The sequence below is a fragment of the Cyrtonyx montezumae genome, unplaced genomic scaffold, assembly GCF_038088225.1.
Source record: "Cyrtonyx montezumae isolate F1298 unplaced genomic scaffold, pur_monq_1.0 scaffold_3, whole genome shotgun sequence".
Classification (NCBI taxonomy): Eukaryota; Metazoa; Chordata; class Aves; order Galliformes; family Odontophoridae; genus Cyrtonyx; species Cyrtonyx montezumae.
The window spans coordinates 141,221,310-141,245,247 of NW_027072034.1; the positions used below are offsets into that span (position 1 = coordinate 141,221,310).

Below are 23,938 nucleotides of genomic sequence, written 5' to 3' on the forward strand. Positions count from 1 at the left end.
AGTTTCAGATACTTCAACTTTAATTCATTAAACATTATAATTGAGTATTTAGATGGCTTCTGTAGGCTATGTTTCAAAAATACAGCTCCTATGACAGAAAAAAGCACAAGGAGCCATCAAGACTTGTTCAGGAGAAAGAGTATTTAATAACCAACTGATTGTGAAGACCCATTGGCCAGATGGGTGGTAAATGCTGGAGTGAGAAAGTCTTAAACATCATAGATAGGGTAACAGCTGAAAGTCCCTAGCTGTCTCTTTTAAACTTCTTTGGAAGGGCTTATTACCATGATAGATATCTATATGAATTTCTCTTTTTGTGTAATCGTTTCTAATGCACACACAATAATTTAAGATGGTAGGTGAGAAGATGTGAAGTTTTTTTATGGGGATCTATTTCTTTGATTTTTAAGTGTTCATTAAGCAACAGCATGTATATCCACTAGGCTATTGCTTTTCAAATTTTCAATTGATTTCTCTCCTGTAATTTCAAAGTCACCTTTATTGAGATAAGCATCTGCTACATTCCCTGTCAAAGACAGAACACTAGGCTGAATAAACTTTCAGATTAATCCAGTCTAGCTGCCATATATTCTTACAAACTGCAAGTTCCATAAATGAAGAGGGTCAGAATTATTAGCTGAGGTTCAAAAATATTATACAGTCATACAAAATAATCACCATCAAGACTCGTTCACTTTACAAACATATAAAATGCACTTACTCTGAGGGTCAGAAGGGAGGGAAAATCCTTCTATTAGAAAATATAGTCACAAAAAATTTGAACAAATAAAGTCACACGCTGCAGAGTACACACACATGCATGCAGGCATGCACGTACTTACACACACACATGCGCACATACATACACACACACATATGCTTAGAGTTTACACTGCATTCTTCTGATGCCATGATTATTATTTTATTTGTACACCCACCTTTACTGCACATTCTAAACAAACAATAGACAACAGTGTAAGGACTTTTTTTTTTCTTAAAACTGCAACAAAACAAGTCTCAACATTTGCAAAACATTCCTTTATTATTAGAAATAAATTATTTTGTATAAAAATTAGCATGCGTTGACCATTGCATTTATTTTAGCATAACCCAGGACTTAATTCAGTCAGCCATCACAAGAAACAAACTCTTCTTTTACGAGTTGAACAATGTAGGACAGGAAAGGAAATTGTCACAATCACAAAAAAGTACTTACAAATATAACATCAGACATGGTTTATTTCAACAGCATTTTTTTCACAAGATAACATTTGTTTTCCTTTTGTGATTTACTTCCTTTTGTGAGTGAACAGTTCAGAGATTTGACACCATCTATATATGATATAAAACTGGACTTTTCCTTCCCCTGTCTCTTTTTGCCTTTTGCCTCTTGTTTAATCCTTGTTCTTTAGGAGACTGACTATTGATTTGAATGTAGACTAGTGTTATTTCCAGGACTGAATTCCGGTGATGGTAAAGTCCTTCTTTGCAAGATCCCATCCTGGAGGTCTTCCATTGAATTTCATCCCTGCTCAGTTTGTCTGATTGCTGTAACTGACATAAGTTGTCTTGGTAGAGGAGGCTGTAAAGAAACAAAGAAAGAAAGAGAACAACATAAACAAAAATGAAGCAATAAAGTGATAAATTTAAAAACAGTTTCAAGAATTAACAATCATAAATTTTACATGGAATTTTGTGTTAGCTTCTAGGCCTTATAATTTATCCCTTTGCCATAAAAGAATGTGATCCAGGTCTCTACTGATAGATTAATATAGTGATGGGAAGAGGAAAGTCAGGTATATCAAGTCTAACAGGTGGTTCCCTGACTGCAAACCAGTTGGGTACACAGCAGTGAGACTGGTAGGGGTCCAGTTTCTCTGCCCCCCCCACCCCCCCCCCCTTTCTCCCCCCCCTTTTCTCTCTCATTTTTGTCTTTATAAGGTCTAGGTCAGTGTACATAAACATCAATTTTGTTTCCCAAGAATGTTTTTATTTTATCTGCTACAGATTACAGGACAGTGAAGACTGAAGCTGACTGAAAGTAATTTGATGGTGCACAGATTTCCAGGTCTATAGATTCAAAGATTTTAACATTTTCTTTGTTTCTTTCTTTCTTTTAATTTCCTATGTAAATTCTAATGGGAACATCTGAAATACAAAAATAATTCTTCATGTTGTCTCTTAAATCTAGCTGATAATCTGATGCTTTTGAAAGAACACAGTTTATTAGCTAAGAAATGACAGTTTCCCTCTCCTGCATCTCCTGTGGCTTAAATTGCTATAAAATATTATTTTGTAGCATAAATAATTATACTTGCTATTTCCTTTACATTTTCTTTTGGGTTTCTGATAAATTCATTTCTGATACTGCATTTGACATTTTTTAAGACAAAATTGAATCAGGCCATTGTAATTCATCACTGCATTTTTTTTCCCCTAAGAGTTTATATACAGGAATTAATAACTGAAAGGAAGATGCAAAATGAAATATTTTTTACTCCCTCTGGCACATGTAACTCCAGCATACCGGAGAACTTTGCGTCTGGAAGCACTTTGTGTCTGGAAAAGCTAATTCAAGCTTGCTTCTGGCATACTAAGCAAACCTTTGATATAAGCCTGCTGATCGATCACAGTATTCCAGCACCAACATGAAATACCTTTCTTTGTATATATTGGGATATTCAATATAAATATAGCTTCATTTACAATTTTTAGATCTTTCAGATGGGATGCTCCCATGGCTGGATTTCTGAGTGGTTTGTGTTTTTTCCTTTTGGCTCTTCAAGTTCCTTCTGAGAATAATACAGAACAGCTGAAATGGCATCAAGTTCCTTAGAGCATAAAAAGCTTTTGTTCCCAGAAAAGAAATAACAAATAAAGGAACATCTGCAAACTCTGCACATTTGGGAAGAAAAAGATGTAGGAAGCAGAGCTTATTTTTCCTTCACTCTGAACATAAACTCAGATAAGTGATCGGGTTAATCCAGTTTAAAACATTACCCTGTATGCGCTGAGTTCTATGATAACTTTTCACATATATGTTTTATCACAACTCAGTAAGCTGAATTATTTGAAGACGTTTTCAAGAAGCTCAGAACACAAAATAAGAAGCTATCTAACATGATTTAGAGTACTGTTAATTATCAGTTAATTAACTTGTGATTTTTGCCACAATTTGACTGTATGACTGAAGCTCAAGCATTTTTTACAAAATTAACATGGGATCAATTAAGAAACAATAATTATCCTGTTAAGTTCTGAGCATCGTAACTTTAATAGAATGATAACAGAAAAAGTTAGTATAGATACTAGTTCAAAATCTGTTAAATTTAACATAATATACAAACATTTTTTTCATTTGTTAAATATTAAAATTGTCTTTAAAGTTCCCTGTAATAGGCCTATAGTTCCTGTGTGGCAATCTGAAAGCTTCAGCAGCTGGTGTCCTGCTCTTTAAGACTGTTAGCATTTCACAGTAATAAAACAAACCATATTTTGGCAAGCTTAGATAGCCAGAAAAGGCAACAACTTGGCTCAAAATATTTCAGGGAATGAACATTCTTTTCTAGCAGTTACTACACTGCTTTTGGAATGAGACAAAGAAGAAAAAGAACAAAATTAAAAGAGAATCTAAAACATTTTAGAATTATAATTCGGAACTGACCTATAAGAATCTAAAGTATTTGTTCTTATGCTTTCTGTAATTGTTTCTGGATGTTTTTGTGTTTTATTTATTTATTTACTTGTTTATTTATTTATTTATCATTTTGGGGGTTGGACTTGATGATCTCAGTCTTTTCCAGCCCCTACAATTCTGTGATTCCACTATTTCTTTGTCATTCCATTTCCCAGATAATTTTGTTTTCCACTGAATATGAATGTTTTTCCACAAAAAGTTGTGAGTATTCCTGTGGGGGACAGCATGGGAAGGAGGCTATTTACATGGAAGAAGGTGAACCAAAGAGAGCAGAACTGGACAGGAAGCTAAAGGAATTAACTGACCATCTCATCCTGTTATCCACTTTGTTATGTGGATAATTGTTTCTACCAGTTTCTATCTTTTTTTTTCTTTTTTGATTAGAAAAGGGAAGGAATCACTTACTACCCACTTCGAGAATATAAGGAATAGCCTGCTTCAGTTTCATATGCTGTCACTAATTTTTCAAATTGTGACAACAGATGAAGAAATTTTTCAATGTTGATAAGCTGTCACTGCTGACTAGTGAAAAGGACAGATTTCCCACTGTGCACTGGGAACTCATAGGAACCTTCAAAACTTTTGACAGTAACTACTTTGGCAGAAACAGCTGATCAAATTCTAATAGTGGAGAACACTCTGAGAAGACAGAAACCCTTCTTAAGGCCAAAGCTCAATTATAGAAGGACAGCAGTCTGGAGTGCAAATGACTTGAGTTGAATTTTTGACTACAGAGCATTATGATGCCTGGATCAAAGCCTAGTCGAGAGCTCCTAGTGAGCTCAAAATTACATTAATGTACTATGGCCAAAATTGTGTTCAGAGCCCAGTAAACACCCATTATCCTGTGTACATCATGCTACTGGAGGAGCAGAGTTGCTTCCAACAGCAGCTGTTTCCATGAATTATGCATAATCATAGTTTAAAGAATACCAGACACAGCATTTCTTAATTAGATAATAGAGTAGATCAGACACTCAAGACAATCTTTCCTGCTCTCTCTTTCACCCCACTGTAGAATCCCTCCTTTGCCCTTTCCTCAGAAGTTCAGCATTTTCCAAACTCACCTCTCTTTCCCTTCTGAATTTTCTCTTGGAGACTTCCAAAGATTTTAGAAACTGTGATTTCTTTACATTTCCATGATGTTATTTCACCCACAGGCAATTTCATTACCTTTCCCCTGTATTTTTCAATATGTGCTAATTTGAAGCTGTATAAACACATACCTCAATCTGGTGAATTTATGCATTTTGAAGGGTCATGAGTTTTGCAAGAGAATTAGTTTGCACTCAGCAACTATAGCATAGTCAACCCATGGAATATTCATATATAGTCTTCAGTTTGTCAAGCTATGGTTGGATTTAGTGGGAGACAAATTTTTATGAAATAAGTATGACATTTCTCTTCAAATTTGGTACTTGTCTGAATGTGCTCAAGCAACACAGTACTATTGAGTACTATTCAGTTTTCTGTCAACATCATCAGAAAGTAATGAAATTTCAGAAAATCTGATTTACAGTAAAATGCTTGAAAAATTAGTCTTCAACAGCTTCTGTACACTCCGTATGTCATTTAACTCCTTAATAGATTCTCTACTGATACTCCACTACTGCTGAGTACTGGGGGTTAAGTTATTGGTTCCATTCATATTTCGTTAAAGTCATCATTATGAAGTCCAGTTTATCAGTTTGTATGTCACGAAGTACAGTGCAATGGAAGCCATAACCTCTCTTCTGTATCAGAGTACTTTAGAAAAGTGGCAAGATTCAAGAGCTTTTCTGACACAGGAAAGCACTCCTTCCTAGTGCTATCCCATGAAAACTGGAGCATGTAATGATAAAGCTGTATAGGAATTACCATGGTTTTGTACCAAAATGAGTTAAATCACAACAAATACTAGGATGGGAAGCATTATTCTGGGAGATGTTACTGCTCATGAGTTGTGAGAAAGGAGCAACTTAACAATAAATATTAAGGAGGAAAGATATAAATAATTATTTTCAACTTTATGCATTCTTGCATTCAACTGTATGTGGACTCTGACACATCTCTGAATTCATGCATAAGCCAAAAAAAGAATAAAGTTCATTATTAAAATAAAGTGCATTCTTGTGAACGTACATCTATTAGGAAGTGCTGCCACTCTTGACCATGGTAAAGTCTACAGATGACTTACTGTTGGTTTCAAGACTTTCACATAGTTCAGTTTTGACCTCGCCATTTGGTCTGTCATTTCCTTTTTGGGTCAATTTGCTTTGCATTGTGGCAGCTGTCACTACAGCCTTGAAGCTCCTCTTCCGTTTTTGAACATTCTGCTCTGGATGAAAAATGATAATATAAACCTTGGGCATGTAGAGCATGCCCAGAGACACAGAAGCACTTAAACTCATGGAGACAGTAAGTGTTGTTGTCTGGATGTACATCTGGGGAAGGAAAGAAACAACAGCATAAAAATCATTGCTATATTGATTTAACATATGAAGGCAGATAAAGTAATTGTATTAAAAATACGAGCTCGAAAATGGAAACAACACCACTCTTCTGCACATACTTCAGAAAGACCCTTGATTTCATTTGCCTTTATAGTCACGTACAGCTCCTGAATGTTTTTCCTTTAACTTTAAATGTAGACAGTAGAAACAATATTAACATTTCATTCTCATGAATATAATCAAGATACTGTAGCAAATGCATGTGCATATAATAAACAGGCATATATTCAACAAGAGGGGTGACAGTAGGGCTAATCTTCTATCAATCATTTTAATAGATAAACGCTTCTACAGTATGCCACATTGTGATCCAGTAGTATGTACTCCATTTTTCAGAAGGCAACGGACATAATGCAAAAACTACCACAATTTTTGATATATTATTTGAGTTTCATGCATAAAATAAACAAAAATTATCCCTAGTGAAGACTTAATAGTGTTGAGGTTTTTTTTAATTTGTTCTATTTAGGAAATCAGAAAAATAGGTTACAAAGGATTTAAATACCCCATGAAGACAAAAATAAAATTAAAAAAATCTTTCTTGAAATTTTTGCATGAACCTGTGACATATGGTTTTATTTTGGGGTTGTTCTGTTGTCCTGTGTGGAAGACAGGATTTTGACTTGATGATCCTTCTGGGTCCCTTCCAACTGGGAATAGTCTATGAAACATGTAAAATATATTTCCAAAGCATGGACTCATACTGTGAACCACTCTGCAGAGCATCAGTATAATTGTACAGAAAACTGCCGAATCCTCACATAAAATGAGGAAAACACTAATCTAAGTGAACTAAGATAGACAATGCTTCAAAACCTGTAAGGAGTTGAATTTAACTCCGAAGACAATATGAGACTGAATGAAGTGGTGATCCAAAGTAAAAATATTTTACTTGCTAACCAAAAAATTCGTAATGATTCCTCTCATTTTAATATTTTTAAGTCTTTTTAAAATACATTTTGCACATTAGCAACAGATATTTGCATCACAGTAGACCCAGAAGTCCTTACTGAGATAAGAAGCCTTATGATGCCAAGCTCCTACAAATACAAAAAAGAAACCATATCTACCTGAAGGTTTACTAAATCTCAGCGTAAACTTTTTAAGTGGACTGTTTCTAAATCTGACCATGTATTCACTGAAATAATGAGAGTGCATGGATTTCAACACATTTAGTGCAAATGTTTTATATGAGCTATATCATTACATCTAAGGTAGTTTCTGTGGATTTAGTTGAAATGTCCAGCACAAAAGCCCATTTGAAAAATATTTACATTACAGATTCTTTCATGTTGTAGATTACAGTTCATATAAAATGAGATTTATTTCAAATGATGGCTGCATTTTTGAAACAACTACTAGAAATATTGAAACACAATAATGCAAGTTGGAAAATTTCTGACAGGACAATTTTCAAAGAGTGAATACGGTCTTTACTGAGATTAGGCCTCAGGGATCCTGTTCTGTATCAATTGCCCTTACTATTTACTCTTTAATAAAATTTATGAGAAAAGAATGGCTTCAAGAATTTTGCTAGAAATTGAGAGGAAATTTTTAAATGTGCACTTGTATATGCATATTATGTGCAGTATGAACATCAGTCTACTTCATACTCCAACTGTATCATAGAATCATAGAATGGCCTGGGTTGAAAAGGACTTAAATACCATCTAGTTTCAACTCCCCCTTACTGTGGGCAGGGATGGGGCATCCACAACCTCTCTGTGCAACCCATTACAGTGTGTCAACACTGTCTGTGCAAAAAACTTCCTCCTAACATCTAACCTAAATCTCCCCTGTCCTAGTTTAAAACCATTCCCTCTTGTTCTATCACTACCAACCTATGTAAGCAATCATTCCCTCCTCTGTTTATATGCTCTCTTCAAGTACTGGAAGGCCACAGTGAAGTCTACCTGGAGCCTACTCCTCTCCAAGCTAAGCAAGCCCAGTTCCCACAACCTTTCCTCACAGGAGAGGTGCTCCAGCCCTCTGATCATTTTAGTGTCCCTCTCTGGACCCATTCTAATAACTCTGCATCTTTCTTGTGTTGGGAGCCCCAGGCCTGGATGCGGTACTGCAGCTGAGGTCTCACAAGAGCTAAGTAGAGGGAGATAATCACCTCCCTTTCCCTGCTGGCCACCCATTTTTTCATGCAGCCCAGGATACAGTTGGCCCACCGGGCTGCAAGTGTGCACTGCTGACTCATGTCCAGCTTCTCATCCAGCAGGACCTCCAAGTCCTCCTCCACAGGGCTGCTCTCCAGGAGTTCTTCTCTCAGTCTGTATAAATACCTGGGATTGCCCTGGCCCAAGGGCAACATCTTGCACTTGGCCTTGTTGAACTTCATTAGGTATACATGGGCCCACTTCTCCAGCCTGTCCGGGTCCCTCTGGATGGCCTTCCTTCCCTCCAGTTTATAAATGCACCACTCAGCTTGGTGTCATCTTGCTGAGGGTGCACTCGATTCCATTGTCTGTGTTATTGATGAAGATGTTGAAGAACATCGGTCCCAAGTCCAAAACTTGGGGGACACTGCTTTTGAACGGCCTCCACCCAGACATATAGCCGCTGATACCAACACTTTGGCTATGCCCAGCCAAACAGTTCTTAATCCATCGGACAGACTGACCTTCAAATCATATAGATTTAGATAGAAGGATGTGGTGAAGAACCATGTCACATGCATAAATCCAGGGAGGTGATACTGTAACACAGTCTGAAACTGATTACTTTTTCTACTTCTTTTTAAACAGTCAGTTTCACAGCTGAGGGTCTGTATGCAGGACAGGAACATGCTAATTCTTTTCCTCTTTGGAATCCTCTTTCTTGCAGCCCAAGTCCAGCAAACAGGAGACTGCACATTTGTGATAAGGGAACAACTTGATTTAACTTTTGTCTGATTTCCTAAAATTCACATAGCAACAAAAGTATTTCAGTTTAATTCAATATGAGGTCTGAATAATTTTTTATAAGTCTTACAGTGGTATCTCAGTTTAAGTTACAGGAAAAAAGTCCTTTTGTCACGATTCATGGTTACACAGAAACGAATTTCAGTACTCCAGACACTAAAATTCCCCCTGAACTACAACCTTTTTGTCTAATAAAGCTTTTCACAGATACAAGGGCTGCTATGTCTGTTCCCCTTGTTCTTGTCAGTCTAAACTGAAAATATAGAAAACTAAAATCACAGCGGTTCACACACACAAAAAAAATCTTGCTTCTCCTTATGTAATGAGAAAAACTTGAGGCTTAAATACCTTCTCAACTTCATTTCCCAACCCACCTCTACACCAGAACTGATCCCAGGCTTCTTATGTGCTGTTTCCTACCTTCGTAACTGAAAGACCCTGCATGTTAATCATGCAGACACTGTCCCCACTCAGTTATAGTATTTCCTTATCTAGTAAAGGACCTAGATCCTTTCTTCATCAGAAGGATGGTAACACAGCCTCTGACTGCCTCAGCAGCTAAAATAGATAATGGTTATGTGGATATTCAGGGGTTTTCCACCTTCTATTATGCCTTCTAGATCTCTCTCTTTCCTTCTATAGAAACCACAACATAGAAAACATTGGGGTATTCAAGGATATTTCAGAAAAGCATATATGCTCCAGTGACTTCCTTGACCTGGGAGGTACTTGAAACTAAATTGTCTCCTTGGTAACATGAAAAATGTCTATGCAATAGAGCTCATGCATGCACCAAAGGAAGTATTCTGGTTCAGGTAGCTGAGTGACTAAGCCTAGCGGCTTAGAATTTAAAAAACCACCCAGGTCCCCACCTGTTTCACGGTTGCTGAGGCATTGTCATGCACATAACATGTCCTCAACTCACTATAACACAACTGTTTTAATTAGAGAACAAAAACAGTGTCAATGTCAAACTTTTGTCCAGATTGTTTCTTTGGTTTGAGTCCTCCTCTATTCTTAGACATATTCAGGCTTCCCTCCCTGACTTACTGCTTTTCTTATGCTATTTATTTTTCCTTTCTACTTTGTTTTAGTAGATAAAGGAGAAGATAATTTTCACCCAGTCTATTCCCTGATTTTTACAGTATAACTTAGAGGGGTGGGCAATATGGTTATTTTGACTTCTTGAGTGAACTGAATCCATGTTTTCCACTTTGGCACAAGTCCTCTAACTGCTAGTAGATATAGCAAAAAAGATGAGCAATTCTAGTACTCAGTGAAGTGCTTAGCTAAAGAGGAAGGCTTTGTAGATCACAAGGTATGTGGGTGCCTAATGTAGATTTAAGTAAGCAGCTTGCACTCCAAGAAGAAGTTAGTGTTTAAAAGATGCAGTTGGTCTAATGTCTCTTATTGACAAAATATATAATTTGCCCTTTAGAAGTGCAGACTAAGGAAGCAGCCTCATTGAGGCTCAGTCAGCAGCACTAAACTCTGGAATATGAACCATCGTGATGAGACAAGCATATCCAGATAGCACTATTGATGTCCCACACCACCAGTAACAGAGCTGAAGATGGAATTATGATTTTATTTTTCCCTTATCCTTGCTATCAAGCACTTTATGTCTCTTCTATGAATCTTCTCAGTCCCTCAAGCTAGCTTCATTTTTTTAAAGCCAGAACTGCAGCAGGAATTATTTCCCATAAAGGTTTTTCGCTATCAGTCTGTCCTACCACTCTTCCCTCAACTCCCAGCTGCTGGAATCATTTACTAGATCATTCATAGCCAGAGGATAAATGATACATGGTACAATAAATATAAATGTCATTTATAGGCATGCATGCCACAAATTGGGAAATACAGAAAAGTGGCCTCTCACTTTGTAGTGGGCAGAGCAAGAGTATTTCCATTTCAGTAGAATACCAGCATAGTCACTTTTCCCTCACTGCAGAATATGAGTGCTAAAAGTCCTTTTCTTCTTTATGAATTTGTGATCATGTCATAATACTGAAGTTGTTTCTGCATGGGTTGCAGCATGCTAAAAAGTTGATAGGATGGCATCACTTATGGTTTCACATTTGTGTTCTCAAATCAGAAAGAAAAAACATAGAATCAATTCCACACAAAGAATCAAGATGGAAAAGGCTGGCTGCAGGCAAATACACTAGAAACGAAGAAACACTACAAACAAGAATGTAACAATGTTGGTGAGCAGCCAGTAATTAACACCAGGATTCGCACTTCTCTGCAGAACCTACATCCCCATAAGCTTACACCTATAGATTTTTACTCTTTTCACTGCACAACTGTCTCGATCTGTGAGAAGAAAATTCATATCCTCTTGAGGAAAAATATTACAAGAGGATGTCAGTCATCACTGGTTTTCTCACATTCACGTAACAAGAATATTTGCAAGGTATAAAATAAACTTTGTACAAAATATAAATTGAAATAAGGCTGAAAGACAAAAAGTCAAAGCCTTTTCACAAACATGAAAGTACCACATTCATGAGTTTACAATCTCAATTAGTAAAAATAGGATGTGTCTCTGTACCTTAGAAAGAAAACTGGGAAAACAAATACTCTGTTTTCATTTGTACATTCCAGTTTATTTCAGAAATTTAAAGATGAAGGCCAAATCTAATTACTGATTTCAAAGTAAATGTTTGTCAGCTTTAAGAAGTATGAATTTTCATAAAAGCTGAGTCATTAGAGGAGCTATAAAAGCATGAGGCCTCTGTGGAAGATGAATATACCTGCATTTCAAAAACTCAATTATGGTAATGATATCGCTGTTCAGCTTTTACACTTGAAGTCTAATTTAGACCTTTCCAGCAATATTTATAAGTATTCCCCTTCTACCCATAAATTATTTTATGCAAACAGTAGAACGACTTTACTAGGTTTTTTTTTAGCATTGTATTTATTATTTTAAGTAAAACCTGTCAGCTGCTCATTGCAAGCATGTACAACTGCACGTTGCAAAGTTTTTATCGCACAGTATCCCCTACAAAGAGCTTTTTTAACAACTGCTTAAAACTAACCTTATTCCTTCCAAATACTTTCCAGTGATTTCTCAATATCTAGTTTTACCATGGAGTAGGACACTTGTATCCTATATAAACACAACTCCTGGAATTCAGATACTGGGAGTCTGATGGCATTCACTTCATCAAACTTTGCTAATCTGTCCTGTAATTTGGAAAGATATTCTCATTGAACATTAATGGCCATTCAACTCTTTATTTTTCTTCACCTAATTTCCTAATAAGACATGATTCCTTTGTGATACAGAGGCTATCAGGATATCATCTGACTGTATCGAATTAAAGAAGGAATAGTTGATCTCTAGGTCTGAGAAGCAAATAATATAAATTCAATACCACTGTCTCTACAGCAGGAAATGAAATCGTGCTAAGGTATGCATGCTAGGACTTTACTGCCTTTGCTGTTCCATTGTTAGGGTACCCTCGGCACAAGAGGGCTTAGGCCTAGACTAATCTGCAGTCTCCTTAACTTTTGCCAGGAGTTTGCCCACAGTCTCGTACTATTCCCACTGGGTAACACCGATATGACTACTACGTTCTTGTTCTGAGACTAAGATTTTAATATTATCAAACAAACCAAGTAGCTTCATGGTTTATTAGTACTATTAGAAATATATCATAACTAGTTTAGAGAGAAACTAAGAGGGAAACACAATACTTCGTCAACATGGCGAACATTAATGCCAGTTGTCACTGCTGTTAGTAAATGTCACCTCTACCTTAAGATTCTATAAAATTTTATTTTCATCTGCTTAAATTCCTAGAATTTGTTCCCTTCTGTTCCCTTTATTTCAAGTTTCATATACTTTAGTTCACCTGTAATTGCTACAATTGAGCTTTTTGTTGATGTGTAACCTTGTAGACCTAGTCTGCAGCTTTACAGATAACATCACAGAAAACTGGCATCAGAAATAATGGTGTTTTGTGGTGAAATGTGGAGATTAGACTGAAACAAGCATTGCAATTATTAAATATTTTGCTCACTGGAAAGTAATAACATTTTTGAAACTGAAACAAGTACATTCAGCTTTATTTCATCTGCAACATTTATCACAGTACTTTATTTCAAACACCCATAAAGTCTGCTTCTTTACTATGTCCATCCTTAAAATCTCAGAACATAGGTCTCATGGAAACTGCTATGCATTGCCTTGAAGATCTTCAAAGTAATTTAAAATATCAGTAATCTGTTTGATTCTGTTTTGTTCTCATGAGTTAGGTCAGATATCACAGCATCATATACACTTCATCTACATCTCATGACCCCTGCGTACTTCGATATTATGTTTTTTTCAAGGCCCCTGTGATCCATTCATCTAATGATCCTTTCTATAAATAAAGCCATAGTCAATCAGTGATAAATGATCAACCTCTATACTAGATCTTTTGTAACACACATGGCAGTCTCTGTATTCAAGAGTGCTGAACTCCTAAAGGTACGTTAGAGAAAGTGAGTACTCACAATCTGTAAATCTGTAAAGAAATTGCCAAAAAACAATAAAAAAATACTGCAATTAAATAAATATATCAGAAAAAAGAATCTGCATCATAAAAAACCTGAAGAATAAGATTACTGAAAAGTAGTTATTATGTTACACATATACTGAATCTTCAACATAATGTAGAATTAGGATTTTTATGGTATGTTATGCTATTTTACAGCTAAGATTTTTTTAGAGGAAAAATACCAAGCAAATTATTCATTGTTATTCATTGTTATTCTAATAAAAATATAATAGCTTAATCAAAATTACAGCAAACATTATTATTAAACCAATTATAATGATACCAGTTTTTACTGTCCACATTTTATTATTACAAGAAAAAAAACCATTAACCATCTAGCTAAACCTGTTATATATAAAATTCATAGTATTAATAGCTCTTCTACCAGGGGCCAGTGATCCCTTTCAACACTCTTTGTTCTTCCTAAGCACTATAGATTCATCTCAGCTCAAGAAGAATAGAAGGAAGTGTGGTTTATGTTGAGCCATCAGAATGCCAAATCCTTCATCAGGAGAAGGTGCATGATAGTGATGATGAGTGCTGTACCTCCTTAATCCTGGGTTAATTTGAGTCAACTTTTAGGCATTTTCTAGCACTGCCTGCTTATCTATCCATTTTAAAAATTAATTCCTGGAAACAACCAATCTACCTTCAACCATTAACTTTCCATCATACTCATATAATACAACAGCCTAACTGAGATTAAGACCCAATGTTTATTATACATAGGCTTCACAGGTTTATTAGATCGTTATTGTATACAATATTCAGAGAAGCAAGATGAAATGAGTTAAGCAATAGTCTTCTGATTGCTGTATAGTTGTTATTACAACCAGCACAAGCTCAGGACACATGCCCAAAAATATCCCAAGAGCCATCAATAACAGGTCAGTACAAAGCCTGTGGCCTTCTCCTTGTAGCAAGTCATTTTGAACAGGCTACAGCAGAGTATTCGGTGCATTAGTGCATCTCGCTCTTTCCAATTTTATTCAATAAAAAATATTCTTTTACTATAACACCACTAGAGATTTCCTACTAAACTCATAGTCCAATCTGTAAATAAATTCATACATCCTTTAAATACTTAGAAAATCCTGTCTCTGATCAAATACGTTCTAATTTGCAACACATAGATCGATTCACCTATATAAGATGTAGAACAATCCAGAGAATCGTTTTATATTTTCATATTTATTATTTTTATTGAAATTTATTTCTCATGGGACATTTTATTTATTTTTCAGGTATCTACTTTGAATGCCGGCTGTATTTGCCCAAAGGTTAAATGAACTAGCAAATGTGGCAGGTGGGCAGCTATTCAAAAGATACTCATGTAGATCTTCAATTACAATCCATTTGAAAAAATGAGGGCTGACATTTTAGAACACTCAAAGTCTTGGAAGCCAGTTGGCAAGCCTGAAATTGTCACTTTTGTATGCATAATTTTCTAGTGAACAAAAAAAATCTAAAAGGAAGAAAGCTGTTTTATAGAGAAGGAGGGATGTTACCAGAAAAAAAAAAAAAAAAGAAAAAAAATGGGGCTTGGATTTAATTAATACTCCAGATTCAAAATAAAATGACATGGTTTCCTACAACATAGAGACCATTATTGTTGACTGAAACATTCTTAGAACGAGAATGTATTGCTGAGTAGAAAGCAGTCTTATTTGTTTTTCAAGTTTGATATTTGCAGAGTATTACAACTTATAACAAAAAAACACAGCAAAAGCATAACCTTAACTGTTGGCTTATTATCCTACTAACTACATTTTCATCTGTTTTCTGAAGTCTTTCAAATATGCATTGTACCTTAGATAAAGTGATAACCCTGCACCATACTATAAAATAACCTCAAGTACTTTAATAAATAACCTGCTGGCAGGTTTGGTTCTAGAATGTGTTTGTCTTTTTTGTGCATTAGGGTTTACGTGTGAGAGTTCATGTACCTGATAGAGACAAATATCAAATAAGTACATTTGTTCAGAAGATAATTTTATTTAGCATTTTCAAGCAGGGCATAATTAAGTTACTTCGTCGCACAAAATGATGGAGGTTTAAATAAGTAACAGCTGGTTACCCCAATGGCTCTACAACTGCAGGGCAGCCTTTGACAGGAAAAGCTGTGCAAATACAACCAATATATTATGCTAATGGGAACAATGTAATGAGCAAGGAAGCAGCTAAAATGGAATGACAAAAAGAAAAACAAACAATCAGACAAGTCCCCTCAGCCCTTAGCAGGCATTTCAACTGCAATTTGTTAACAGAATTCTTACAATGGCTGTACTCAGGTACAAGCCTTATCTAGAAATGTTTGCTGAGTTTATTACTTGTGTCAGGATAAGTGTAATATCATCAGGAAGAATCCACATATGGTTTCTCCTTTGATTTCAGTGAGTTTACACTGAATTGTTCCAAAAACATATAAGCTAATAAAGATATTTCTTCATTAATTTCCTCTCCTATTTTTTAGAAAAAGATATAATCCCGTGGTATAAGCAGCTTACATAGAATTTAAAATATGTGCACTATCAAAGTATTTTCCTCTCTTACTAATCTATTTAAATCCACCTATTTGTTTATGTGAATTTTGGTTAGTGCTTCAGTAAATTTTTTCTATCAGATTTCATTCGCTGCAGAAGGGAATTGTGAATCCCCTACTTATTCAGTAAGAAACCCATAGTAACTTGAAATTTTCTAGGATTTTAGAACCATTTCCTAGCTGTAGTACAGTATGTTGAAAAGTATGCACTATATTTTGTACGCTGTATCTAAACCAGCATGCCCAGGTATCCAAGAAGTCCAATGGCATCCTGACCTGCATAAGCAATAGTGTGGCCAGGAGGACTTAGCTAAGTGATTGGCAATGTTTCTTTAAGCTCAGATGGATACATACATGCAAAATCTCAGCATTTTCCCCTTACTGTCTGTGCACCTAACAGCTAAAATTATCTGATTACACTGGCTGAGAAAGAATAATTTAATGTAGGCCAAGCAGCAGTCCATTTTGTTTCTATGAGCGCAGTTTTATAATGTATTACTACAGATTCCCTTCTCTATGTTCTTCCCAGAGAACAGAACTGATAAAAGTTCACTATTATTTCATACGTCTGTCCAGGTGCAGATTTAACAAGGGTACATCAGGACAAATGTATCTTATTTATCCCATTGAATTACCTCAATAGCATAGCTTTGTGAAGTTTCATAAATTCAGCTTATCCTTTTTCCTCCCCATCAGTGCTTTGACATATTTTCATTGCAATACTAACATATATTGTTACTCAATAGCTCTATTTATCAGACACTGCCAATTTTTATGTCTCACAGTGGTTGTATTTATCAAAACAGGGTTATGCATAGAAAAAGAAGTTGCCCAGAGAAGTTGTGGAGTCTCCTTCCTGGGAGATCTTCAAAAGCAGCTTAGACTTGGTCCTGGGCAACCAGCTGTAGTTTTCTCTGCTTGAATAGGGTAGTTAGACCTACAGACACAAGTATTACTCATACCTTTGTAATCTTGAAATAAAATCTAACATTAATTTTTATAGGAGCAATACCATCAAGTGGGAACTTCTGTGTGAATGTTATGTAACAGTAGATGTGTCTAAACTGCATTGCAGACAAAACACCAGCTGGATTTGTGAGTGATTCAGATATGACTCTAGGGTGCTTTGGCTGATAATATGCAGGCAAACAATGGGTGACCTGAAAATTTACCTCACTGCCCAAACACAATTAATCACAGGTTAATTGTAGATCTAGCACAATGGGATCGATAGGTATTCACCTGTTCTTGCTATGATAACATAAAGAGAAGATAAGACAGTACACTTTTCTTTAGAACTACGGCATACTTTATTGTTATCATCTGACACAAGAGAAGGAGAGATTTCTTGTCAGCTTGGACAGATAATGTCTGCAAAGATAGAATAGTCCTAGAAACAAGAATAATGTGAGGCATATCTACTAAAAGATCTCATTTTCCTACTGTTCAAATTTGAACTATAAACCTGACGGTGAGTTGGTCTGATCCACGAATGAATGATGTAAAATTGCTTTCCAACTTTTAAACAGCTGCACTGCTCTTTGATCTGCTTTGTTCTGCAAGAGTGCCATTGCTGCTGAGAGGGAAGCTGCTTACTTACTGTGTGAGCATTCTCAGCAACAAAAGAGGTCTTGTTCAAGTCTTATCATCATCTGATTTTTTCTCAAACAGAAAATCCACACAAACATATTAAATTCCAAGCCAGTTATCTAAAAAATATTTTTCTTAATATATAAATAGAGCTGGTTCTGGTCAAAAGGAACCTCAGGTCCCTAGTCCAACCTCTTCAAATAAGGTTAGCCTTGAGACTAGACCACATTATTCAGGCCTTTATCTAGTTAGAGATGTCTTCAACTAGTCAGGTCTTAAATTATATAAGTATAATTAAGTAGTGTTACTGAGCTATCTGTAGTAATAATTGAGAAGTGTTTCTTCCTCCCTCTCTGTCATATCTTCTTGACTTGACCTTCCTTGTCCTGTCTCTCTGAACTAAATACAGACAGAGGCAGGGAATATATTTTAATTTACTTTTACATGCTCTAATTTGCACATTATGGATATTTAAATGGCCTAAATAATAACAATATCAATAACAAATTAGTATTCAAAGAAAATGATAAAATATGGTGAAAACTGTGAAAAGTACATGGGATTCAGGTCAGCTCAATTAATAATCTGTAATTTTGTATGCTATAATTTAGTTGACTACACTGTATAAATTAAGAGATTCTATTCCTTGAGGCATTTTATAAATTATAATTATTAATATAAAGTAAATTCTCTTCACTACTGTGCTTCCAGTGCTCAAAGCCAACAAAGAATTCAACAGATTGCATATTTTTAAGATGCTGCCAATGTTTTAAACAGAAAATCCCTTTGGTTTATGTTCCCATATATTCAGTTTGTCATTGCACATCTGCTGTAATGATTAAATAGGACATTCCATCTCTGGGGAAAAACCAACTCAATTAAGTGAAAGGACTAAAGGCAGCTTCCCTTTCCTTTATTTTAAAAAGAAATAATAATAATAAAAAAGGCATTGTTTTTATCTGCTTTCAATCTGTAATTAATACCTGTAACTGTGAGTAAATGTCTGAGAACAGTTGCATGCTGAAAGGAATATGCTTTCTGCACAGTTGTGTTATTAAATAATTATTTTCTGTCATTAAAAAATAAAAATATAAATCATCGCTAGATTTGTTAGGTATGGTTCCAATGCCTTTAAATACAGGGCCCACACTTTGAGTAATTTTAAACTAATGAAAAGAGATGCATCTTTTCCGTTCTGAAGACTTGAATCAATGTGCTGGAATACTGTCTGCGGCCTGCAATATGGTGGCCAGACAAAAGAGGCAACATCATTGGTTACTTTAACTGCTTTGTTAGGCTATTCCAAATAAAATGCTCTACCTTGCCAGATCACCCAATCTTTTAATGCAAAATTCAGTGCTTGTTTGAAATAAAGAGCCTCTGTCACTAGCCAATCTGCTGAAGCCATGCTGTCAAAGCTTCTTGATGCATGCCAAGAAGAGATGTTTCCCCGCCAGAACAGTTACATCACCTCACTGAATGACAGATGCAGAACCAACATTAGCTTTCCTCATTTGTCATACCCACACACTGAGGTTTTGCCAGTGTAAATATGTCAGTCAGTTTCAGTGTGTGTGTGTGGTATGGGGATTTTTGTTTGGTTTGGTTTCTTTTTTGTTTGTTTGTTTGTTTTTTTTATAGTTTTCTGACCTAGGTTTACTGGCAAATCTTTGTAGATGCAGAACAAGAATGTTACCATTAATGATCACGATATCTGATAATGACTTTCATCTGTAAAGTATTTATTAAACAGCAGACAAAGATTAGAAAAGGGACCCTGGGGCTCAGAATGCCATTTGACTTTTTTAGTGAATTAATCGGAAAAAAGTTACTCATAGCTGTTGGCTTAGGGAGCCAAAGAAGTTGTAGTCTTCATCTGAGATTTGTCACTTGTTGAAATAATCACAGATTTCTTCTGCAGTCAAGATGTTCTCTGATACCTAATATGTCTTAGTTCACACTATGACTTGTTGCTCTCTCTGACTATCATTTTCATGTAATTCAGAGGACAACCACTTTTACCTAAAAGTTGGCTGGAACTGGATGTCAAATTTTTCCTTTTTTTTTTTTTTTTTTTTAATCTTGAGGCAGAATTAAGATGAGAAGGGCTGATCTAAAGTCCTTTGATATATAACTGTGCATACTGTCCGTACTTCACTCTGTCTGGCAGAACCTCGCTAACCCCTTTCTCAGCAAGACTGATTTTACTGCTTTTCTTCTTATCATTCATGTAAACCTAGAGAACTAATATTATTGTTGTTTAATCAGTGGCTAGCAAGTCTGGCCTGTAATGAAGACATCTACAATTTTCATTTCCTGAAAGGAAAAGGGTGTTGTTTTCATGCCTTGCAAATCAGCATGAACAGTAAACAAAGAATAAACTTGATGCAATAGGATGTTATTTTATTCATTATTTAGCTTTATAACTGTATAAATAATCTAGCCTGGAGTAGGAACTGACAAGTCAAATTTAGCACACTGTTGTTTGTATGCAGTAGTGGTTTGTGTAAATTGTGTTTGTGACAGGTTATAATACTAAGAAGAAATATTTTGGATGGAAGTAACAGATGGCCCCTGACAATTTTAAATAAAATATACTATTGGTGTAACACAGCTAATAAAACCATCATGTTACATCTATCGAGCTTTACTAAGAGGCAAAATAATATGTGGTACATGATAAAATAAATATGAAAATGTAAATCCTGTTATTTAGAGTCATAGAATTGTTTGCTAGAAAGGACCTTTAAAAATCATCTAGTCCAACTGCTTTGCAATGAGCAGGGACATCTACAGCTAGATCAGGGCACTCAGAGCACAGTCCAGCCTGACCTTGAATCTCTACCTACACAAGGCCTCTAACAATGCTAAACCACTGCATCTCTGCTGAGCCTGCTAGAAAAAACCTTTAGCTCACATCACTTCCTTTGTTTCCTTGTCCTACCTTGTAATCTCTTTAGCTGTAACTCTGAAAGCAGTTTTTAGATTTTTATTATCTGACAGGCTGCCTACCTCACTGGCATAGTACCCTGGCTTCAATGCTTTCCCTGACTGGATGACCTAATTTTTGCCAGCAGGAGCACTGAATGAAATAATTATTAATGCCCTGAGTCTATTGAGGTGAAGGCTAAGAGTGCCTTAGAATGAAGGTTATAGTAAGAGACAGTAAACATAGGACTTTAAAAATAATTTCCTGTCCCTCCTCACAGCCTCTACATCTACTCCACTAGCGTTTTTTGCTTTTTGCATGAGGTTTATTTTTGGCTGCAAATGTGAACCCTAGAGTTTATGTTAGATGTGTTCCTTCCTCTCAAAAGCGAGAGTGAGAGCTAAATAAGAGATGATGTTTAGCAAATTTTGCAGACCTTTTTCTCTTGCCATTTTCTAAGTAATTAGTTGCTATTTCTGTCACCATTAGCAACTTTCCTCTTTCGTTGCTATTCACAAAGATGTCTGGCCCCCTGGCTTTCACTCTTTGATACATCCAAGGCACGTTTGAGGTCTCTGAAGTTTTTCATGGGATATTTGTCCTCAAATGGTTATCTTTTATATCAAACTGTTAAGAAAAGATGAGGTATAGAAACTTCACTTGTAATTTTTATGTTGCTCATACATGCATGATCCTCGTTATTCCTCACCTAACATTCTATTGAATATTTTTTTGCTCAATAAATAGAGGTATCTTTCAATACTGCCATTTTCCTATCCATAACACTGAGAGCCTTCCTCAATTTCCATGAAAATCCAAAATATAAAAACTGCCAAAAACATGCTAAATACCCATCTAGTTTGGATATATAAGCTCCAAGCCAAACAACAGCTTTTGTAGAAGTGTGTTAAGACAATATAAGAAAACAGGGAGAAGTCCCTTACTGGATTACAAGTCACATAAATAGAATCATGAATATATTATTACACTGTTTGCTGAACTCAAGACCTTACACTGAACAAGAAACATCTAGCCACATGAGACAAGAAAAATGCATCTTCTCACTTATTCAAGATATGTCTCTTGCATTTGATTTGTGCCAGATTAGCAGGAGAGAGAGAGGAATGAGGCTAAATTGTTCCTCCCTGTGCAGAGGGAACACAGAGGTCTCCCAACAGCGAGTGGCTTTCCACACCATATGTGCTTCTTCATCTTGGCTCAGCAGGGCAGGAAAATGAATTTGAGGATTTTGAAAACAATGCATATTACGTAAATGTTATCTGCAGTGCTTTGCTTCATTTTCACTTTTAGTGGCTTATTCACATGCATTTCATAGATAGAGGCTAAGCCTGAAATTTAACAAAGAACTAGTGAGTGGCAAGAATTCTCTGAAAATCAAGTTAAAATGAAGGTAAAATTCAGGTTAGTCCTGTACATATAATTATAGTGTAGATCAGTGCATATGCATATGTTTCTGTGCACATGCAGCATACCTAGTTACCATTTATCAGGTCAGTTCAAAATCAGCCTTGCTGATCTTTATGCTGATAAAACAATAAATAGACTAACTGGAGACAATAGAGTCACTCAAGACAAGGTGGCTGACTGAACAGTACATCTGGCTAATTGTTACAGGAGTTCTCAACATAGTAATTTTGGATATTCTCTGTTGCTGTAGGAGAATTTGTATGTTGTTCTTACAAGGTAACATAGGACAGACATTTGTAAAGAAATTTGGTAAGGAGAGACATTTGGTAAATAGTTAAAAAATGGGAAAATACATGCATTTGCTGGACAGATAAACACAGCAAAAAGAAAACAAAACAGAAAAACAACAACAAAAAAACACAATAATTTGAAAATGCAATTGCAAGTATATACACAGTGATAAAACAGCTTCTTTGAGGGATTTAATTCCCCATATGAGGATTACTTATGCAACCAATGTCAGCAAATTAAAATATTTTTAACAAACATTCCATCTGTGAATGTTTACAACACATGAACCATATAGTCCTGAAAGACATTTTCTTTAATGGTATCAAACTCTGTTGTAATCTCACTTGTCAACATTTGACTGCCCACTCCCCATCTCTAGCCCAAGCATTATTTCTGATGTTGTATTTAAAGTTGTTTCCTTAAATGTTGGATGTTCATGTCTGTACAGTTTTCACCAGGCTGTATGATGACCATCTTTCACTTGAGTACAAGCGATTACATTACCACTGTTCTTTTCAAATTTTACCATATTATCTAGTATTCCCAGTGGAATTGGGAATAGTGTTGATATCATGACGGGTGACATGAGAAAATTTCTCTAGATTTGCCATCCATTGTAAAGTAAACACAAATACACCAATCTAATTAAAATAAACAGTTATAACATAATAATAACACTATTTTAACTTAACACTTTTTGAAGTTTCAGTTAGGGATCCTAGTGTACTTTAAAATAATAACAGTTTCTTCAGTGAAAATCTTTCTAGTTAGCACTACTTTTAAATATCCCTTTTCCTATAAATATCACTCTGCAGGAGTTCTCACCCAATGTCATTTTGGGGCTTAAAAATATGCTTATTTTCATTCTGCCAAAACTCAAGTGATTCAGACAGGCTTTTTTGAATGTTTTGATAACAAAACTAGGAGTTTACCTCCAAGTTCTTCTGACAACAAAGCATCCTGCCACTGCTTTTCCAAAGCTGACACATATTTCTATCACCACATTCTGTACATCATTTTCAGAAATGTTTCTTTTTCTTTTCTTGTCAATACTAATAAGTCAGAGATAATTCAGAGCTACAGACTATCAGTTACTGGTTGTTAAAGGATCTGTTAAAAAAAAAAAACAGAATTTTAGAGGGACAGATTATATGTGTAAAGATAAGGCTGATTGAAACTGTATGGGGGGGAGAACTAATAAAGCATTTCTTACCATAATAAAGTAATATAGAATATCGGAGGCATGCAAAGGCATTATCATCTCTTGTGGCAGTCATTTCAAGTCATTTGTCTTCTGATAATCAAAAAGGAAGAAAATGGAAATACTCTTTCATGCTAATTCTTTAATCTATCATGCATTCTACTTCCTCTGAGAAAGAAATAATTTAACACAGCAACTCTCTATATGAAGTATAGAAGCAATAGATTTGATGTTTATTGCTAGGAAAAGTTGAAAGTTGAAAAATTGACACTGCTGAGATGTTTAGTAAATGAATGTATGATGCAA

At 35.5% G+C, this 23,938-nt stretch overlaps 1 protein-coding gene across 1 annotated transcript in view; it reads right to left on the minus strand.

Annotated features, from left to right (window-relative positions):
* Positions 1–936: 936 nt before the first annotated feature.
* The window catches only part of GRM8 (glutamate metabotropic receptor 8), a 323,602-nt gene continuing 300,600 nt past the window's right edge, over positions 937–23,938 (minus strand). Inside the window, exons 9-10 of the mRNA XM_065743531.1 lie at positions 5,874–6,120; positions 937–1,582 (exon numbers count right to left, since the gene is read on the minus strand). Coding sequence (XP_065599603.1) covers positions 1,533–1,582; positions 5,874–6,120 — 297 coding nt within the window. The 3' untranslated portion in view covers positions 937–1,532. The remainder of the gene's footprint in view (positions 1,583–5,873; positions 6,121–23,938) is intronic.